Consider the following 20626-nt stretch of genomic DNA (forward strand, 5'->3'; position numbering starts at 1 on the left):
GCCAGGTTGGATTAGACAGCACAGCCTGGACCTCAGGGCATCTGGGCCCCCTGATTGGATTCTTGCTGTTGGTTGTTCCTTGGGTAGTTTGTCATGCAGGAGAAAGGGTCAGACTCCCGACATTCTTTTTCATTAACATCTGCCACTTCATCAGCAACCAAAGGGCTGGCTCCCCTGGAGTCTAATCCTTGCCTTCCACAGGCCTCTCAGCCCTGTCTCCCTGCAGGGTGCCATATATCTTGTGGTCTTCCTCTTAGGAGAGTCTCGTCTCTCTCACTCTGGAGAGTGGGAGAGAGGAGACAGAATACAGAACACTCAGTGCTCCAAGGCCCATGGTATAGGCAAAGCCGCAAAGATGCATCTTGTTGCTCATTCCACAGGCCCCCAAACATGCTCTTCCTGACACAAACTAGAGTCTAAAACTGATCCCATCCTCTCCACAACTTGTTTCTCCTGTGTTCTCTATCTCAGTTTCCTCACTTACCTATGCTAGAAACCCGAGTGACCCTATGGAGGGAGGTGGCTAAAATTGAGGCTTTTGAGTAAAACAGACAAGGTGCCAAATCCTGGCCCTACTGCTGATATGCTGTGTACCTTCACTGTAAGTTTAGTAAACCATGAGAAGCTCCAATTCCTTCATCTGTTAAATGGGGATAAAATACCTCATTGTGTCCTTAAGTTTCATTAAGGTGTATATAAAGAGCTCTTTGCCTGGTGCCTGGCCCATTGTGAGTACTCAGTGTAAGCATGAGTCCATCAGTCATGAAATCCTGACAATCTAACCTAAAAATTTTCCCAGATCAGTCCCTTCCAATCCTATTTCTTCTCCTGTTCAGGCTCTCCTCTCTCCTGGACAACACACACTCTCCAACTCCAATAAGGCTCAACCCAAATACATCTTTCACACAACTGCCAGAGTGAAAATGTAGCCCCCACTTTTGCCTAAAACTGTGGGATGACTTCTTGTTTCTTATAGGATACAGTCCATACTTTATCTCATAGGACATAAGAACTTCCATGATCTGGTCTCTGCCCATCTGTCCAACTGCATCTCTATCCCTCCCTGCTTCCCACTTTGTGCCCCCACCCCACCTCCATGTTGCTCATGCTGTCTCCTGTGTCTGGAATGCTGCCTCCCACACCCCACCCCTCCATCTGTTCCACTGAGCTAGCTCACAGGAAGATTCAGCCCAGAGGTCATACAGTAAGAGGCCTCTGCCTAGAAGACCTCCCCAGGGAAGTGTGCACAGCCAACAAATTGAGGGTAAAGTCCACACAGGCAGGTGGCTCTTCTGCATCCTTCAGCCTACATGGTAAAACGCTGAGTGCAACCCATGCTGAGGGTGGTGCCTGAGCTTGACTGACTCAGGCCTTGCTTTGAGGAAGCTGACCACACTGTGATTCCAGCCTTGACCCATGGTACCTCTTCCCTATTCCGTACAAGGCTGCAGCTTCCTTGAAGGGGAGAGGGATTTTCACGTCTCTTGTTCTTCCTCTTCCTTCATTCCCCACCCACATACTGATGCTCTTTACTCCCCTCATCCACACCACTCAGGACTTGATGTCAGATGACTTACTGAGCTTCTATTTCCTCTTCTGTAAAATGGGGTATCCTCCTTACCTCATGAAGCTGCAAGAGGGAAATGAGACAGAAGCATGAAAGTGCTGTTTAACCATAAATGGGTAACTGGATATGGTCTCCTAGATTCTACAGAAACTCACTTTTTCCCCATTTTCTCCCAACTGACTTTTTTTACATGCAATTTTATTGCAGTATATTCACACACCTTATGATCCATCCAAAGTATACAATCAGTGGCTCACAGTATCATCACATAGTTTTGCATTCACCACCACAATCAGTTTTAGAATATTTTCATTACTCCAAAAAAAAAAAAACAAAGAACACCCCACCCAAACATCCCATAATCCTTATCCTCCCCCCATCATTGACCCTTCGCATTTGTCACATGAAAAAATATTAAGATATTGTTATTGAACTACAGTCCATAGTTTGCAATAGGTGATTTGTTCCCATATACCCCTCTATTATTTAAACTGTTAAGATAGTTTAAATTAACCAATTAAACTCCTTGTAATAGTTTTGTACATTTGTTTTACTTCATGGAAGAATTTTTTTGTATTTGTACTGTTAATCACAGTCATCGTCCACCACAAGATTTACTGTGTTATACAGTCCCATGTTTTAAACTCTCACTTTCCTTCTGCTGGCATAATGACTCTAAACTTCCCCTATTGACCACATTCACACACAATTCAGCACTGTTAATTATGCTCACAATAATGTGCTACCATAACCTCTGTCCATTTCCAAACATTTAAGTTCAACCTAGTTAAAACTTCTTCACATTTTAAGCAACCATTCTCCATTCTCTGGCATTATTCTATCTCCTAGTAACCTATATTCTAGATTTTATGTCTGAGTTTACAAATTGTAATTAGTTCATATTGCGTGAGATCATACAATATTTGTCCTTTCACATCTGATTTGTCACTCAACATAATGTCCTCAAGGTTCATGCATGTTGTGTGCTTCAGGACTTCATTCCTTCTTACTACTAAATAATATTCCATCAGATGTACATATTTTGTTTATCCATTCATTGGTTGATGGATACTTGGGGTTGCGTTCATCTTTTGGCAATTGTGAATAACACCACATGAACATCGGTGTGAAAATGTCTGTTCACGTCCCTGCTTTCAGTTCTTCCAGGTATATACCGCCAACTCACTTTTGACATCTGTAAAGCTTCTCATTTCCCTAACCACTCTAGTGCCTCTCCCCCATCCCTGCTCTGCCATTTTAACATCCCCTCTAATGCCTGGCTTAAAATTCTTTGCCATGAAGCTTTCTATGATTAGCCATGCCCCACATGATTATTTTTAAATGATTTTTTAAAAATAATTGTTAGACACTATCTGAAAAACAGTATGAGAAATATGGGAAAATTTAAACATAAATACGACAGTTCCAGTCCAGTTTATAATTCAGTAGGAGACACATGCATGAACATATGTTACAAAAGCATTAGCACAGGGTCAGAAAAAGTGCTAGGTGGGGACTGAGAGATGTGCCTTCCCATCCCAAACTGCAGTCTCAGTGGTATGATCTTTAAAATCCTATCCTAGGGGTTCTTTTCCATAGGATTGTGTCATCCATTCTGACATTATTGTCATGGTTTCATCAGCTCCCCAAGCCTGACATTGGTGGAATCATTACCCCATTATGCTGGCCTTTACATATCCAAGAATTACTCTAGCGATGAAGAAACTAAGTTCTAGAGAGGGACAGTAGCTTGCTCAAGGTCTATGTTTAATTCACTGGTTCTCAACCAGGAGCTGTTTTGCTTCCAGGGACATTTGGTAATGTCTGGAGACATTTTGGGAGTGCTACTGGCATCTAATAGGTAGAGGCCAGGGATGCTTGCTAAACATCCTTCATTATGCAAGACAGCCCCCCACAAAGAATTATCTGGACCATAATGTAAATAGTGCTGAGATTGAGAAACTATGATCTAATTAAAAGAATCAGTTTTCCTAACAAGGGTAGACTTCCTTGTACATTATATATATACATTATATACTGATTGGTCAACATCTAGGACTTGGAAATATTTTTGTGAAACAGATTTTGCTTGTTATGGTGCTGGTTCTTCTAACTGCAAAAGTTGTACTGACAGTCCACCACTGAAAAATAACTCTATTTGTCCTGTAAAGTAGTTATTCCTTTCTGTGTGGTCATCTACACATTCTTCCCCTTCCTTCCCTGCACCTGCACCCCTCCCACCCCCCACTGCGGTTGCCATATGTAGAACTACTAGCTAGGGTGGCTGGTGCAAGCTGTGATAGAGCGAAACCCTAAGATTTTGCCCCCAAGTAAGCTCACCACAATCTCAGTAGCATCAATTTTTACCCCATCCAACTCAAGTTGTTCAACGAGTGAGATATTGTGTGATAGATATTTCCTGGATTGTCCTTGAGCACAAAGGCTTATTTCATTCATCTCAACCTTCTTGTTATGGCTTCACCTCAACCCCAGATTGAAGTCCAGGAAGCGCACTGTCATTCCTGAACCTGATAACCAACCCTGGTGTTTGGTTGTGGTCCCACCTGGGACTGGCATCATTCAGGAGCAGAGCAAATGCCTTCTAATCCAGAAGTCAAATCATTTAGGATCACTGGTATGCAAGACACTATGCTATGTCCTGTGGGTAGTGTAAAAGAAGTGTAACAAGTTGTGCTTGTCTTTTGATAACTGACAGTACAAATTGTAGGAAAAACATAAATATATGCAGTGATTCAAGGTAGAAAATTATACATCTTGAAGATGGTAAGTGCTGTAGGAATTTAGAGGTGTGAAAGATCTCTCTGAATTGGGAGGGTCAGCATCACCCTGGGACCTTGGGATAGGTCGCAAGGGACAGTTGAAAGTTAAGTGAAGAAAAGGAGGATTGTGAAATGTATGTTTGAGAATAGGGAGAAAACCAGCCTGACTGGGTTCGAGGCACTCAGTGGGAGAAAAGTCAAAGATAAAGTTGGAAAGACAGTTTGCCAGATTGTGGTATATACTTTTCCTATAGATAAATGGGGAGCTGGCAATAGCTTTTGCATAAGAAAGTGACTTGGTGAAGCTTCTCGCTCCCAGACCAGGTCCCTCTCTCCTACATGCTGGCTCGCCTAAAGGCATTGGTCTGAGAGCCAAGGATTCCAACCTTCAGTCAGTGCCGCCTCCTCCAGACTCGCAGCTGTTCCAGGAAAGGTCATGAGAATTCAAAGACCCGAAGAGAGTCCCACATCTGACCCCAACTTGCTGTATGTTTCACTCTCACCATCTACAGGAATGAACCCACTACCTTTATTTATCCTAGGATCAACAAAATTAGGAATACAGAACTTGGATCTGCTCCTGCTTGGAGAGAAACTCTCATGGGCTTTCCGTTGGCATCCAAAGGCTGTATGGAACTCCGGAAGAGAGAGAGAGGCTCAGCTCTGAAAGGTGGGCCCCGATCCAGGTCCGGTCCTCCTCTCTCCCATCCTCCCCAAATCCCCTCCCAACAGTGGCCAGAGGAAGCAGCAGCTGTTGTCCTGTGGGGAAGAGAGGCAGAGATCCACCTGGCACTGTGGAGATGTTCACAACACCCTCCCCAGCGACTTAAAAAAACACACACAGCAGAGGCCTAGGGGAAAGCCTGGGCCAAGAGCAGGGACTATGGCCATAGATAAAGAGGCTGGGGAAGTTACCCCATTCCTCTGCAAAGAGGCTGCCTGTTTTGAAGGTCTTTCTTTCCTCTCATCTTCTCTCCCACCAGTTTGTCTTCTGATCCCCCTTCTCTGATTTTTCTCCTCTCCCTTCTGCTAGACTCGCTGACCAGACCTTGGCCTAATGCCTGACTTCTTTCGTTCTTCCTGACCTTGTCCCCCTCCCTCCCTGTGTTCCACTTGCACCATGGATGCAGTGATGGGGAAATGGAAGAATTATCCTACCACATGCAAAATGAAGCACATCTTCGAAGCTCTATAGTTTAAGAAAATAAATAAATGAAATCACTTCCCTTATCTAAACAATTAAGCCAAAGTAGGGGTTTCAGCTTGAATTGTGCAGATGGTGCACAACCCTTCAATTTCTGTGTGCAAACTCAAACCTTTACTCTCTTTTCTCTTTGACCTGAGAAGTAGGGCTGTGTTTATTTTACCTTCACCTAGTACTAAGGCAGCCTTCTGGAGAACTCAGCATAATGGAGTTGAAAAGCAAACTAGGATAATTATAATGACAGAAAAACACAAGAGCAGAGGGCAGTTCAAATCGTGGTTTGGAAACATCTCACTCTAGAATAATTGGAAGTAGGAAGGAGTCTGGGCTAGGAATTCAAATGAGCTTTCCTCCTCAGGCCCACTCTTCCTCCACCCCTTTCCTCCTACTTCCCTCCTCCCCAGCCCAGCCTCCACTCCCAGGTTGGGCTGACCCAGGCTGATACATATTCCGTCCACAAAGTCTGCTTTGAACCATGGATTTTTATCTCCAAAACATTTGTGTTCCTACAGCAGTGGGAGCATATCCACAAATTCAATCTGCACAGATTCAGGTGCCTTAAGAAAGCAGTGAATGGCTGTCCCCACAGCCAGGGCCTCACTAAGGGGAAACCAGAGGCCCCTGAGAGCTGCTTCTCTTTGTTTCTGATCCTCTCTTGCCATCTAGTGGTGTTTCCCATCTCCAACACTATTATTTCTTCTGAAGCTTTCATCCTTGACCCACAGTGGTGGCTCTTCACCTAATAAAATAATGTCCTCTTGGCCTCAAAACCCCAATTTCCTAAACCTTAAATTCTGGGCCAGAACACAAACCTTAAGACAGGTTTATGGGCGCTCTTTACAGTTGTAATTCACACAACAGCCAAGTGAGCCTTTGAACAAACAGACTTTTCATCCCTCTGCTTGGAACCCTCCCAGATTACCCCCACCCCCACCCCCTCATTGTGCTCGGAGTAGAAGTCAAAGTCCTTCCAATGGTCTCGAAGGCTTTCTGTGATCTGGCCTCCAGTCCTCTGACCCCTTCTTTACCTGCTCCAGCCACAATGGGCTCCTTGCTCTTCCTTGAACACCCAGGCCCCCATCTGCTTTAAGGCCCTTGTAGTGCTTCCCTCTCTACCTGGAACATTCTTCTCCCGGCAAGCCCAAGTTTACTCTTGCACCTTCAAGTCTTTGCTCCAGAGTCATCTACTTCAAGGACCATTTTTAAAGTCACTGCCCACTCACCCCCACCCTGTTGTACTTCTTTTCTCCTTAGCAATGATCACTTTTAGCAAAATTTATCATTTATATATCAATTATTTTTTACTGTCTGTCTCCACTGGAATGTAAGCTCCATAAGGATAGGGAATTTTGTCTTTTCTGTTCGGTGAAATATCCCACTTTGTCACATAGTAGGTGCTCAATAAATATTTGCTGACTGTATGGATGAACCTGAACCTGAGATTCTGAGATCACCTACTACTTACATGTGAATTCTGAAAATGAAAATACTGATTATCTCAAATTGGAACCCTCATAACTTGCTGCTGGGAATGTAAAATGATTCCACCACTGTGGAAAAGAGTTTGGTAGTTGTTCAAAATTAAACAGAATTACAACACAAACTTGCAATTTCATTCCTAGGTATATATGCAAAGAATTGAAAATAGGTACTCAAACAGGTACATATTCACAATAGCACTATTTGCAATAGCCAAAAAGTAGAAAAAGCTCAAGTGTCCATCAGTGGATGAATGGATAAACAAGATGTGGTATATACATAAAATGCAATATTATTCAATGAAGGAAGTTCTGATATATGTTGCAGTGTGGGTGGGAATCTTGACAACATTATGCAAAGCAAAAGAAGCCAGATACAAAAAGCCACATATTATATGATTCTATTTACACGAATATACAGACTAGATAAATCCATAAAGACAAAATGCAGATTGGTTGTTTCCAGGAGCTTGGTGGGGCGGGGCTGGGGGGGGGGAGAAGGAGGGGTGGGGAACTGCTTAATGGGAAAGGGTTTTTCTTTGGAGCTACAGAAGGGTTTCAGAACTAGATAAAGGTGGTCGCACCTAGTTGCGAATGTCCTAAATGCCACTGAAATGTTCACTTTAAAAATGGTTACTTCTATGTTGTGTAAATTTCACCTCAATGCCTTATTTTTTTAAAAGAACAGCTATCTCAAACCTGACCTACTACCCTCTAACATCACATAAACCATAGATATTGGTCATCTCATTTTCCCAGGCCTTCCCAATCACTGATAGAGCAGCTTTTCCACCTGAACATCTCACCCTCCTGAGTGCCATATTCCAAGTTCCTTGGAGCCTCCAGAGCAGCACAGACCTGAGCTCCCCACACAGCTGTAACCACCACAAGGAACAGGACATGCAGGTGCAGTAAGGACTAAGGCTGAATGTTGAGAGCAGCTACAATAGCAACATTTTCAATCAGAAACATTTGAACATTTTTTTTTCCAACTTTCCATAAAGTAGGGAGGGAAAGGGTGAAGGAAGAGAGGTGCTGTGTGCCTTCTCAAAGTAAAGTCAGGTAGACTTGATCGTCACCTGGAACTGGAGAGGCCCAAGGGATGAATCATTGTGGAAGAGCTGAGCTGCCAGGAACGAGGCTAGGTATCGTGACCATAAGGCCACCCACTTCCTTTGTCTCCTACATTTCCTCCAAAGAGAAACAGTATCTCCCGATGACAAGAAACCATGTGGAGCAACTTCAAGGCTATTCCATCTGTACATCAAGTCAAGGAAAAGCAATTCTTAAAACCAAAGTGATTGGCTCTTCCCAGGATCTGAGACCAGAGATGCATTTTGGAGGAGCTAAATGACAGCTCTCCCTGAAATTCATTTTGGGTTGACACCTGGGTCAGGTGCTTTATTAGAGTCATTAAAAACATGTGGCCAGGTGCCAAATACAGTCTTTGAACGTGAGGATTCAAACTTCCTCATTGCCTAACACCTTTAGGCAGGTGCACTAGCTCCACAGGTATCCACTTATTTGGGACACGTAAGAGGAATGGGGGGAACCTGATTCATTTCCTGATCCAGGGACTGCCACCAGCCCTGGGCCCGCCCCTAAATAGAAGCAACATATCCCAGGAAGGCTCTGAAGGAGTTCAACAGTGAGAAGAGGCCCTCAGAGATCAGACAACCCCATAGTGGGTGCAAGCATCCTCAGCCCAGTGAGCAGGAACACGAGCCACAACACGAGGACTCAGCAAGGAGGTGAGACCTGGGATAGGAGATAGGTGAGGAGAGAGGAGAGAGAAGGGTTGGGTTCTGGCCTGATAAGAATACATTCAAGTGAGTGATAAGATGGATGAAGGAAGGACTCAACCTGGAGGGGATGAGGAAACACATGGGGAGAGAGGAGAAAGGTGTTGGGGGGTGTAGACCAAAACAAAATTGGGAAAGAAGGAGGACATGGAGGAGACGAGGATGGGGATATGGAGGAGATAAGACTCAGGGAAGGGGGATAGGGACATAGGGACATTGGGGACACAAAGAGGATGGGACTCGAGGGAAAAGAGATAGAACAGAGTGAGGAATAGGGACAGAATGAAGGCAGAAGGGGAGGATACAAGGTGAAGGAGATGGGGCCACAGATTAGGGGATGGAGTCGCGGTGGGTGTGGGCATCTGGAAAGGAAGGAATGAAACACAGGGTGAAGGAGGATGGAGACAGCAGGGTGGAAGGATGATTAACTGGAACTAGCAGATATAAGAAGGCTGATTTCTCAACTGAACACCTCCTGCTCTGTCCCCAGCAACCCCAGCCTTCCATTCCGACTGACTCCCCTAAGAAAGATGACACCAGGATTCTGCCCTGTGCTGCTGCTACTGCTCCTGGGGTTGTGGGTGGCCGAGGTCCCAGTCAGCGCCAAACCAAAGAACAAGACTCCAGCTCAGTGGTTTGAAATTCAGCACGTGCAGCCCAGCCCTCAAGGATGCAACAAGGCGATGGGCAGCATCAACAAGCACAGTAGACACTGCAAAAACCTCAACACCTTCCTGCATGACTCCTTCTCCAATGTGGCATCCACCTGCCAGACCAAAAGTATGACCTGCAAGAACAGGCATAAAAACTGCCACAAGAGCCAAAGGCCTGTGTCCCTGACCCTGTGTGAGCTCACCTCAGGGAGGTACCCAAACTGCAAGTACAAAGAGAAGCACCGGAACGCACACTACATCGTGGCCTGTAACCCTCCCCAGAAAGGGGACTCTGGGCATTTGCAACTGGTTCCTGTGCACTTGGACAGAGTCCTTTAGGTTTCCAGCCCTTCTTGCTCCCTGGCTATGCTTTAATTCCCTCTCCAGGTCTCTACACCATTCTTCCCAACCCCAGAATGCTCTCTTCCTTTCATCACTTGGGCTCTTCCTGGCTCAGGCTCTTCTGGGGGAGGCTGAGAGGGAGCTGAGGCTGACACCTTGGAGGGCTAAGCTTCAGAGGATATGGTCTTTCATCTTTTGGTTACTGTTTTCCCAGAAGCTTATGTCCAAGGGAGAGGCTGAGTGAGCTCAGGGGTGTGGGCCCCTGCTTTGTGCCTTTATACATCTCCCCTCTACTCCCAGCCCCATCCTATCATGGCAGTATGACAAGGGGAGGAAATCACTGGAAAGGGGGTATATGGGATTTATAGACAGAGCTGTTCCTGTTCCTAAGCTAGAATTCTTCCTCAGCTCTAATAGGGAAAGGGGGGCCTGGGTAGAGAAAAGTGGCCAGGAGGAAAGAAAAAGATAAATACCACTTCATGTTTATATAGTCCTTCATGTCTTTCAGTGTGTATCTATATGAATCCTCTAATCTCTCGTAAAGTAGACTTGACAGACTTGCCTTCTTTAGGAATGAGGGAATTGAGATTCAGAAAACCTAATTAAAGAGCTGTCTAATTGATTAGTAGCAGAAACTGGACTTGAACCTGGGTCTTCTTACTCAAAATAAAATGTACTTTCTACTGTTTGGGAAAAAGAGGAGAGACCTCTCCAGGAACAAGAGGAGAACTAGGTAAGAGTTCACCCGTGAAGAAATGTTCCCTGAGAACTCTGGAGAGCCAGTTACCCTGTGTTGGCTGCAGTAAAGGTCATTACCTCTCTAGCCAAGCAACTGTGTTTATGAGGTGCCCCTGGTATCTTAATTCATTCTCTCTCTCTCTCTCTTCTCCCCCAAATGCCCCTCTTCCTTCCCTAGCCCACTACTCTTCCAACCTGGGTCCTGGGCCTGGCTATGGCTAGATCTCCTTGGCCAAAGACACAGGGTAACGGAAGTGTCCCAGCTTCATCCCCCTTCTCTGAGATCACATTTCCCTTGACCTCAAGGGACTTCCGTGGCCCAGAGCCTGCTTGTCACAAACAGGCTGGTGGGAGCTGCCAGAGTTTCCTTCCTCCAGATAATGATCTCCCCTGCCTCGGTGTTTCCCTGGCTCTCTGCTCTGGCAGTCTGCCCAGGCCTGAGGGGTTGGGTTGTGGAAATGCCATCTCCCTGTCCCCTTGGGCTGCAGTCGCCATTTCTCCCTCTCTAGCAAGTGGAGCTAGAGAGGCTATGGCCTTATGCTGGCTTGGTCCTGATATTCCCTCCCTCCTGGCTTCCTTTATCTCAGTGGCTCAGCCTGCACTGCACCCCATGCCTACTCTACTTCAGAACCCAACTACAGTGTTAAATTTTCCAGCCCCTGCAGATGATTCTACTCTCCCTCCCTAGCCTTGGAGGGACATTAACTGGGGGGGGGGGGGGGGGGGGGGGGGGGGGGGGGGGGCGCACATGGGGAAGGCTTCAGAAGAGCTGGAGATGTTCTATTCTTGATCTAGATAGTGATTCATGGGTATGTCTACTTTGTGAACACTCATTGAGCTGTACATTTAAGATTTGTGTACTTACATACATCATACCTCAATAAAATCCTCCTGAAAAAAATATAGCTCTTAAGTGTTATTTTAATTAACTCCAGTGCTCCTTTACTCCTAACACAGAATCAGAGTAAGCTTTGAAGCCAGATAGAATTGGCCTACCTGCATGGCCTGGAACAAATTACTAAACCTCTCTGCAGCCCTGTTTCCATAGAGAAAAACAAGAGTAATACTACCTACCAAACAGGGTTGCAGGAAGAATTAGAAATGATGTTTATGAAGTCATAGTCGGCTCCAGACATTGGCAAATCTGCTTTCGGCAAACTCAGAGAGCAAGGCAAGCACCCAACTCAGATCTCCTTGGGAGGTTTCCTCTGCTAGAATGATGTGCATGAGTGGGCTAGAGGGCAAGCCTGCAGGCAGAGTCCTGCTAGGTGCACAGGGTGCATTGGAATGATGTGGGGGGACGGTAGGGAAGGGACAAGCAAAAGAGAAGAGCAGAACATTGAACGGATGAAGCAGAGTGTGAGGCCAGAGAGTTGACCAGGAGGCCATCACGGAGGCTTGAAAGTAGAGGTGCACTGAATATACTCTGTGGCCAAATACCAAATGGCTGAGTATAAAAATCAATATTCCCTAGAAACCGAACATTGCCATCAGAGAATGAACTTCCGAGATACACAAATAAATCTGAAAACTTATCCAAAGTATTAGTTTGCTTCAGTCTCCTGTGGTCACTATACTAGACATTTGCCATTCTAAACAGAAGCTGCTTCTTTTCAAAGGAGGTACATAGAAAAGTAAGATACTTGCTTACAACACAATGTTCTTTATTGAGGATTTTTCTTAAGGATATTTTATGGTTTTGGAGATGTGCTCATAAATTTTTTAAAATTTTCATTTTAGTAACACGTTTACAACCTCACATATTCCCCCTTTAACCACATAAAAATATGGAATGCTTCACAAATTTGCATGTCATCCTTGCACAAGGGCCATGCTAATCTTCTTTCTATTGCTCCAATTTTAGTATATGTGCTGCCAAAGCAAGCACCTCATAAAATTTTGAAGTGGCTGAAATAATGTCTTTAATGCATCCTCCTAAAATGAGAAGAATTTCCGAATGGGAATTTTTCTTGAAAGACTTGTGACCTAAAAAGTATTAAATAACTAAAACTTACCATAGTTCTAAAGTAATTTATGATGAGAAGTCAGAATAGTTGTAGCTCTGAAGGGGTACCTTCTGGGAGGGAGGATGGGGAAGCCCTCTTCAAAGCTGGACATGTTCTATTTTTGATTTGAATGCTGATTGCATGGGCATGTCTACTTTTTTTTTTTCTTTTTTTTTTCTTTATCTTCATTTTATTGAGATATATTCACATACCACGCAGTCATACAAAACAAATCGTACATTTGATTGTTCACAGTACCATTACATAGTTGTACATTCATCACCTAAATCAATCCCTGACGCCTTCATTAGCACACACACAAAAATAATAAGAATAATAATTAAAGTGAAAAAGAGCAACTGAAGTAAAAAAGAACACTGGGTACCTTTGTATGTTTGTTTGTTTGTTTCCTTCCCCTATTTTTCTACTCATCCATCCATAAACTAGACAAAGCGGAGTGTGGTCCTTATGGTTTTCCCGATCCCATTGTCACCCCTCATAAGCTACATTTTTATACAATTGTCTTCGAGATTCATGGGTTCTGGGTTGTAGTTTGATAGTTTCAGGTATCCACCAGCTACCCCAATTCTTTAGAACCTAAAAAGGATTGTCTATATTGTGCGTAAGAGTGCCCACCAGAGTGACCTCTCGGCTCCTTTTGGAATCTCTCTGCTACTGAAGCTTATTTCATTTCCTTTCACATCCCCCTTTTGGTCAAGAAGATGTTCTCCATCCCACGATGCCAGCTCTACATTCCTCCCCAGGAGTCATATTCCACGTTGCCAGGGAGATTCACTCCCCTGGGTGTCTGATCCCACGTAGGGGGGAGGGCAGTGATTTCACCTTTCAAGTTGGCTTAGCTAGAGAGAGAGGGCCACATCTGAGCAACAAAGAGGCATTCGGGAGGAGGCTCTTAGGCACAATTATAGGGAGGCCTAGCCTCTCCTTGGGCATGTTTACTTTTGAAAACTCACTGGGCTGTACACTTAAGATTTATGAGCTTTACTGAATGTAAATTTTACCTTAATTTTTAAAATGCTCCTAACATACAGTTTTTAGGGATTATTTTATTTAACATGGATAAATGCTGATATACCAATCAATTCTACAAAGGTTGGAATTACAATATAAATCTAATTTCTGTTTTTTTTCCTTGTATTATTTGTAAATTGTTATAAATACTTTGACCTTAAAAAGTATATAATGTTCTTCCTAAAGTTATCTAGCTAACACATTGTCTCCTATTATAATAGTCAACTAATTGTCTTATTTTTAACCATGTGAAAATTCTCAATTGTTTTGAATATAATATGTGCTTTCACAACCATTAATTATTTATGGCATTTTTCTTAAAATTATAAATATGAATTTATACCTCCACTGGCTGATAGAATTTGAACATTTTAAAAAGTTCATAAGGAGAATTTCACTCCAAGGTACACCTAGAATGTTTAGCAACATATGAGAGTGACTATTCAGATATTAACAATGAATCCAAATTACTTCCCTTGTTCTCATTACTGATGCTTTAACTGACTAGATATGACAGTCACTCATTCCTTCACACGATCTTACTCACAGCCAAGTTTAGGGATGCCAGGAATAATGTTGAAATAGGCATTTGGCTATTCAGCCTTCCAAAGACCAAAGCTAAGGTCCAGGATGAATAACAGGTTCTGGCCAAATACCAATGCCAACTGAAACTTGATGCATCCCCACTTGAAAGTTGGAGTGGAAAAAGGAGATTGGTTAATTATAAGAGATGTCTGTTACTAGGGGAAGGGTGTTCAAGGGAGTATCACCTTCAGCCTTGTGTAAATGGATTTAAAGAGAATTGTTTCAACCTAAATCTAAGGAGCAGAAATGGAGTCCAGTAAAGGAAAGTAACCTAAGAAGTGGAACTAAGGGTGAGCTGGTTTTCCTTGGAGCTGGACTACGTGGAGTGGATTAGGTAAGAGACTTGTCTACATGGATCACAGGGGTTCCCGAAATTTCCACACCTGAAGTAAATGAGTCACAGACACTATGAAGAGGGCCAACTGAATCAATGTGTAGAGAAGGGTCCTGATCTTAAGGAAATGCCCTTTTATCCCCTCCAGGTATGGCAACATAAAACATACTGCTAGCAACTACATCCAGGTAGTCTTCTCTTTGGGAGAGCCTTGGCCCATTTCATCACATTTCCCTTATGCTCTTGTGCAGCTAGACTTCCAAAAGGGCCTAGAAGACTTCAGACCCTCATTGTTTTTAGTTCCCTCCTCCCCCAACCTCACCTTTGCACTGAGGAGCAGAACAACTCTTACCAGGATGTTTACCATTTCGGACCCCAGACCAGGTAAGCTTGGGAGCTTCCCCGGGAGGCACAGGGACATGAAAAAGCCCACATTCCTGATGAGGTCTTGTAGGAAGTCCATAGTTCACAAGAGAAGAGATAAGGAGAGATGTCTGCCCATGCTGGAAAAATACATTTTGATAGAAAGGCTTCTTAGGGAGGTAGGAGTTTCCTTATCTATATAAAAGTATTTACTTTATAGGAGTATATGTGGATTAAATGTGAATACATATAAAGCACTTAGCACAGTGTCTGGCATGTAGAAAAAACTTCGGAGGTATTTGACTTTGTATTTATTATTATAGTGTCAAATGCGAAGTGGCTAAACCCGTGATGGATGGAGCAGGCCTGACTTCCATGGCAGAAGAACAAAGAGCTTAAACAAAGGAGGCCTTATCCTCCCTTTGCCAAAAAAAATTTCTAGCCAAGATCAGATAAGGTAAGTGTCAAGGTCAGGCAAAGAGGATAATATGCATTAATTTCTCCAGGTAAGGTAATTTGGAGGCAGGAAATGCTTTCAATTAGAGGTGGGGAAAAGGCTATTGAGTATTTCTGTTAAGACTACTTTACTTAAGGGAGGTTTCACTCATCTCTACCATCCATGAAGATAAAGATATGAAGAGAAGACAAAGAATTGAGGGCCACTAACCTTTGAGGATGTTCTCTATACCCCCTCCAATCCAAAGAGTTTAATTATCACAATTGAAGGAGAGAGGGTTCTGGTGACATTTCCATTTTGAACTCCTGAGACATTTAAACTAGCCCTTAGGTTGGCTTGCTATTCCCTCACCCTGGTCATGGAAGACCTCTGGTATTTTTCCCACCATCTGATTCAGCTCCGTTTCCTAGTTCATCTTCCATTACCCAAAACCTCCACCAATGTCCATGGTTCGTGTTCCTCCACTGCTTTCCAGTGGGTTGGTTACAGTGAAAAAACATTGTGCTGTTACTTTCTATGACTGTCATGCAGATATTTAGCTGAGCTTACACATTTAAAACATTAAACTGACCTTTGTGTAAATTAGTACAAATTCCTATGTGGGCCATGGCATTTAGGACAGGATGGAATGTCACATCTGCATAGCTTTAGGGCTTTTTCCATAGGTATTCAGAAATTACAATGTTGCAAGAGGCCTTATCCAGTGACCTCAGAAATCATCTAGTCCTGCACTTCATATTTTGCAAATCATAAAAATAAGGCCCTGCAGTCTTAAACACTTTGTTCAAGATCTCATGGCTAGTTTGGGCAGACTCGGATTTCTTGCACCAGTCCAGTGATGTTTCCAAACCAGAACTCTAATTAATAGTCCCAAGTGGAACTCAGACATTTTTCACCATATGTGGACTCACAAATCAATCTGCAAATGGGCAGACTCCCAGGTTTGAGACAAAAGCACATTCATCCAGCAAAGTGTCTAGTGCCCATGATCCTGACACGTTTGCGTTTCTGCCTGTCACCTGTGGGCCTCATTCCCTTAAACTGAATGTTCACATTGTGTCAGTGAGTTGGGAAAAAAGTCCAAGTTACTCAAGGACTTGATGGTAACTAATAAAGCATGTCCCTGTCAATGCCATTGCCATTAGCCTTTGGAAAGATAAATAAGGGCATACAGCAAGAACAAAGGCCTTCCCCTCCCACCTGCTGCTCCAGACCAGGGGGAAAACATTACTGATATCCTGTTTGCTGGCACTCTAAGTGGGCCTGAGACATCCTGCAGTGTTTGGGTTTTTTGTTTGTTTGTTTGTTTTCTTTTCTTTTTAAAAAACTTTTACTGTGGTAAGATAATGTAATATAAAATTTCACATTGTAACCATTTTTAAGTATACAATATAGTGGCATTAATTACATTCACAATGTTGTGCTACCATCACCACCATCCTTACCAAAACTTTTTCACCACCTCAAACAGAAACTTTATCCTTGTTAAACAATAATTCCCCATTTCTCCCTACCCCTGACCCTTTCTGTCTCTATGGATTTGCTTATTATTTTTATTTATTTATTATTTATTATAGATTTTTCATATAAGTGGAATCCAAGTATATTTATCCTTTTATGCCTGGCTTATTTCACTTAGCCAAGTTCAAGGCTAAGGGTTTTCAAGGTTCGTTGTTGATATAGCATGTATCAGAACTTCATTTTTCTGGTTGAATAATATTCCATTTTATGTATAGACTGCATTTTCTTTATCCATTTATCCATTGATGGACACTTGGGTTGTTTCCACCTTAGGGCTATTGTGAGCAATGCTGCTATGGACAGCATTATTGTACAACTATCTGTTTGAGTCCCTGCTTTCAGTTCTTTGAGGTATGTATCTAAGAGTGGAGTTGCCAGGCCTTATGGTAAATCTTTGTTTAACTTTATTTTCAATTTTAAACTTTTTATTTTGAAATGCTTTCAAACTTACTGTTACAAAAATAATACAAATCCCATACAGAGAACTCCAACATTCCCCTATCTCTCTAGATCCACCAATTTTAACATTTTGCCAAATTTTCCATGTCATTCCATCTACTCATCAGTCCCGCAGGGTGTTTTCCTTGGTGAGGGTCGGAATTCCTTATTCCTTATTCGTTAGCCTCAGAGGTGGGGCATCCAGGACCAGTTGTCAACTAGAGCCCACAGGGCAGTGCTCCCAGACTTTTCCTGAGCTTTCTCTGGAGTCTCCTTCCTTTATTTGACTAATATTTATTGATTAACCAAGACATGTGCATGGATGTTTTACATATCATCTTAAAATTTCATTTGTGTTAACAGTGGGGCCTGGTTTTGATGGCTCCACTATGGTTATGTAGTCAGAGTCCTTATAATCATGGAATGTTCACTAAAGTGTCAAGGGAAAATGAGGCATCACATCTGTAATTTAGTCTCAAATAGCTCAGAAATGTTAACAATTGGGGATCTGAGTAAAGACCATAGGCAGCTCTGTGTACTATTTTTGAAACTTTTATATACATTTGAAATTATTTTGGAGAAAAAAACATTTAAAACTAAAAAAGTTTAAAAATTCATTTGGACTTTTCAATATACTCCACCATAAAGATTTCTCTTTAATTTTTTTTAGAAATGTTGTGTGTTTGCAGAACAATCGTGCATAAGATACAGGATTCCCACACACCACCTTGCATTGATGTGGAACATTTGTTACAATTGATGATAGTGCTTTTTAATAATTGTACTATTTTTTTAACAGTAGTAGCCAACATGTATTGACAGATTCTATGTTCTAGGACTGTGTAAAGCAATTTACATGGATTACCTCATTTAAAATAGCCAATAAACAGCCTGTGAAATATGTCTCTTTTTTAATTAGAAAAGTTGTATGTTTCCAGAAAAATCATGTAAAAAATACAGTGTTCCCATATGCTCCCTTATTGTGGACACTGCATTAGTGTGGTACCTTAAAGAATATTAAAATAGTACTATTATCTATGGTCCATAGTCTAGATGAGGTATACTTTTTTCTCCATATACTGCCCTATTATGAATACCTCGTATTACTGTCATACATTTGTTATAGTTCATGAAAGAATATTCTTATACTTGTACTATTAACCCCAATCCATCATCCACCATAGGGTTCACTGTATTATACAGTCCCATGTTTTATCTTCTAACCTTTATTCTAATAACATACAAGACCCAAAACTTAACCCTTCAACCACATTGACATACATAAATCAGCATTTTTAATTACGCTCACAATGTGCTACCATCACCACCATCCATTTCCAAACTTTTACAATCAACCTAAATAGAAATGCTGTACAAATTAAGCATCATCTCCCCATTCTCTACCCCAAAGTGATCCTCTGTTAACCCATATTCTAGATTCTACCTTTATGAGTTTGCTTATTATTATTAGTTCATATCACTGAGATCACACAATATTTGTGCTTTTGTGTCTGGCTTATTTCACTCAGCATAATGTCCTCAAGGTTCATTCGTGTTGTTGCATTCATCTGGACTTCATTCCTTTTCACGGCTGAATAAAATTCCATTGTATTTATTTCCACATTTTGTTTACCCATTCATCGGTTGATGGACAATTGATTTGCTTCCATCTTTTGACAATTGTAAATAATGCCGCTGTAAACATCAGTGTGCAAATATCTGTTCCAGTCCCTGCTTTCAACACCTAGTAACAGGATTGCTGGGTCTTATGGTAATTCTATACATAACTTCCTGAAGAATTGCCAAACTGTCTTCCACAGAGGTTGCACCATTTTACATTTCCTCCAACAATGAATGAGTCTTCCTATTTTTCCATATTGTCTCCAATACTTGTACTTCTCTGTTTTTTAAGCAGCATCCATTCTAGTGGGTATGAAGATATCTCATTGTGATTTTGATTTACATTTCACTAATAGCTATTAATGTTGAGCATCTTTTCATGAGCATTTTAGCTATTTGTATAACTGCTTTGGAGAGATGTCTATTCAAGTCTTTTCTCCATTTTTTAACTGGGCTGTTTGTCCTTTTATTGTTGAGTTGTAGGATTTCTTTATATATTCTGGATATTATACCTTTATCAGACATGTGGTTTCCAAATATTTTCTCCCACTGAGTAGGTTGTCTTTTCACTTTCATGACAAATTCCTTTGATGCTGAAAAGTTTTTAATTTTGAGGCGGTCCCCTTTATTTTTCTTTCATTGTTTGTGCCTTTGGGTGTAAAGTTTAATAAACTATTGCCTAACACAAGATCATGAAGACGCTTCCCTACATTTTCTTCTAGGAGTTTTATAGCCTTGGTGCTTATATTTAAGTCTTTGATCCATTTTGAATTAATTTTTGTATACAGTGTTAGATAGGGAGGGGTCTTCTTTCATTCTTTTGCATATGGATATCCAGTTTTCCTAGCACCGTTTGTTGAGGAGACCATTCTTTCCCAATTCAGTGGACTTGGAAGCCTCATCAAAAATCAAATTGGCCATACAGTGGTAAAAAAACAAAAAAACAAAAGGAAAACTACAAGTGTTGGAGAATGTAGAGAAATAGGAACATTTATTCACTGCTGGAGGGAAGATAGAGTGGTGCAGCTGCTGCGGAAGACAGTTTGGCATTTCCTCTGGAAGCTAAGTATAGAATTGCCATATGATCCGGCAATCCCGCTACTAGGTATGTACCCAGAACGGAAAGCAGGGACACAAGCAGACACTCGCACACCAATGTTTATAGCAGCATTATTCACAATTTCCAAAAGGTGGAAATAACCCATGTGCCCATCAACTGATGAATGAATAAAACAAAATGTGGTATATAAATAGATGTTGGAATATTATTCAGCTGTAAGAAGGAATGAAGTCCTGATGCATGTGACAACATGGATGAAATTTGAGGACATAATGTTGAGTGAAATAAATCAGACACAAAAGGACAAGTATTGTATGTCTCACAATATGAACTACTTATAATGAGCAAACTCATGAGTTTAAAATCTAGAATATAGGTTACCAGGAGATAGAATGAGGGTAGAAAATGGAAGCTGATGCCTAATTTGTGCAGTATGTTTAATGAGGTTGATTGTAAAAGTTTGGAAATGATTAGAGATGATGGTAGCACATTATTGTGAGTGTAATTAACTGCACTGAATTTTGGGTGTGATTGTAATTGAAAGGGGAAGTTTAGGGTCATGTTTGTCACTGTTCCAGTTTGCTAATGCTGCCATTATGCAAAATACCAGAAATGGATTGGCTTTTATAAAGGGGGTTTATTTGGT

At 42.0% G+C, this 20626-nt stretch overlaps 2 protein-coding genes and 1 non-coding gene across 7 annotated transcripts in view; 1 reads left to right on the forward strand and 2 right to left on the reverse strand.

Moving 5' to 3' along the window:
* RNASE13 (ribonuclease A family member 13 (inactive)) overlaps positions 1-1613 on the reverse strand; it is a 4054-nt gene extending 2441 nt beyond the window's left edge. Inside the window, exon 1 of one of the 2 annotated variants that reach the window (XM_037834458.1) lies at positions 1578-1613. The gene's annotated coding sequence lies outside the window, so the exon portion shown is untranslated. Of the gene's footprint in view, positions 1-1423; positions 1512-1577 lie in introns of those variants that run through there. The other variant, XM_037834459.1, reaches the window with a different exon arrangement.
* The window catches only part of RNASE7 (ribonuclease A family member 7), a 21096-nt gene extending 9848 nt beyond the window's left edge, over positions 1-11248 (forward strand). The window contains exons 3-5 of one of the 4 annotated variants that reach the window (XM_037834456.1): positions 4890-5017; positions 8604-8780; positions 9322-11248. In XM_037834456.1, the coding sequence (XP_037690384.1) occupies positions 9362-9823 (462 nt within the window). In that variant the 5' untranslated portion in view covers positions 4890-5017; positions 8604-8780; positions 9322-9361 and the 3' untranslated portion in view covers positions 9824-11248. Of the gene's footprint in view, positions 1-4889; positions 5018-5380; positions 7119-7788; positions 8781-9321 lie in introns of those variants that run through there. The other 3 variants (XR_005216499.1, XR_005216498.1, XM_037834457.1) reach the window with 3 other exon arrangements.
* A 1097-nt stretch (positions 11249-12345) lies between these two features.
* Positions 12346-12452, reverse strand: LOC119533530. Its single transcript, XR_005216659.1, has one exon. It is a non-coding gene; the product is annotated as a U6 spliceosomal RNA (small nuclear RNA).
* Positions 12453-20626: the final 8174 nt, after the last annotated feature.

Source organism: Choloepus didactylus, chromosome 4, assembly GCF_015220235.1.
Source record: "Choloepus didactylus isolate mChoDid1 chromosome 4, mChoDid1.pri, whole genome shotgun sequence".
NCBI lineage: Eukaryota > Metazoa > Chordata > Mammalia > Pilosa > Megalonychidae > Choloepus > Choloepus didactylus.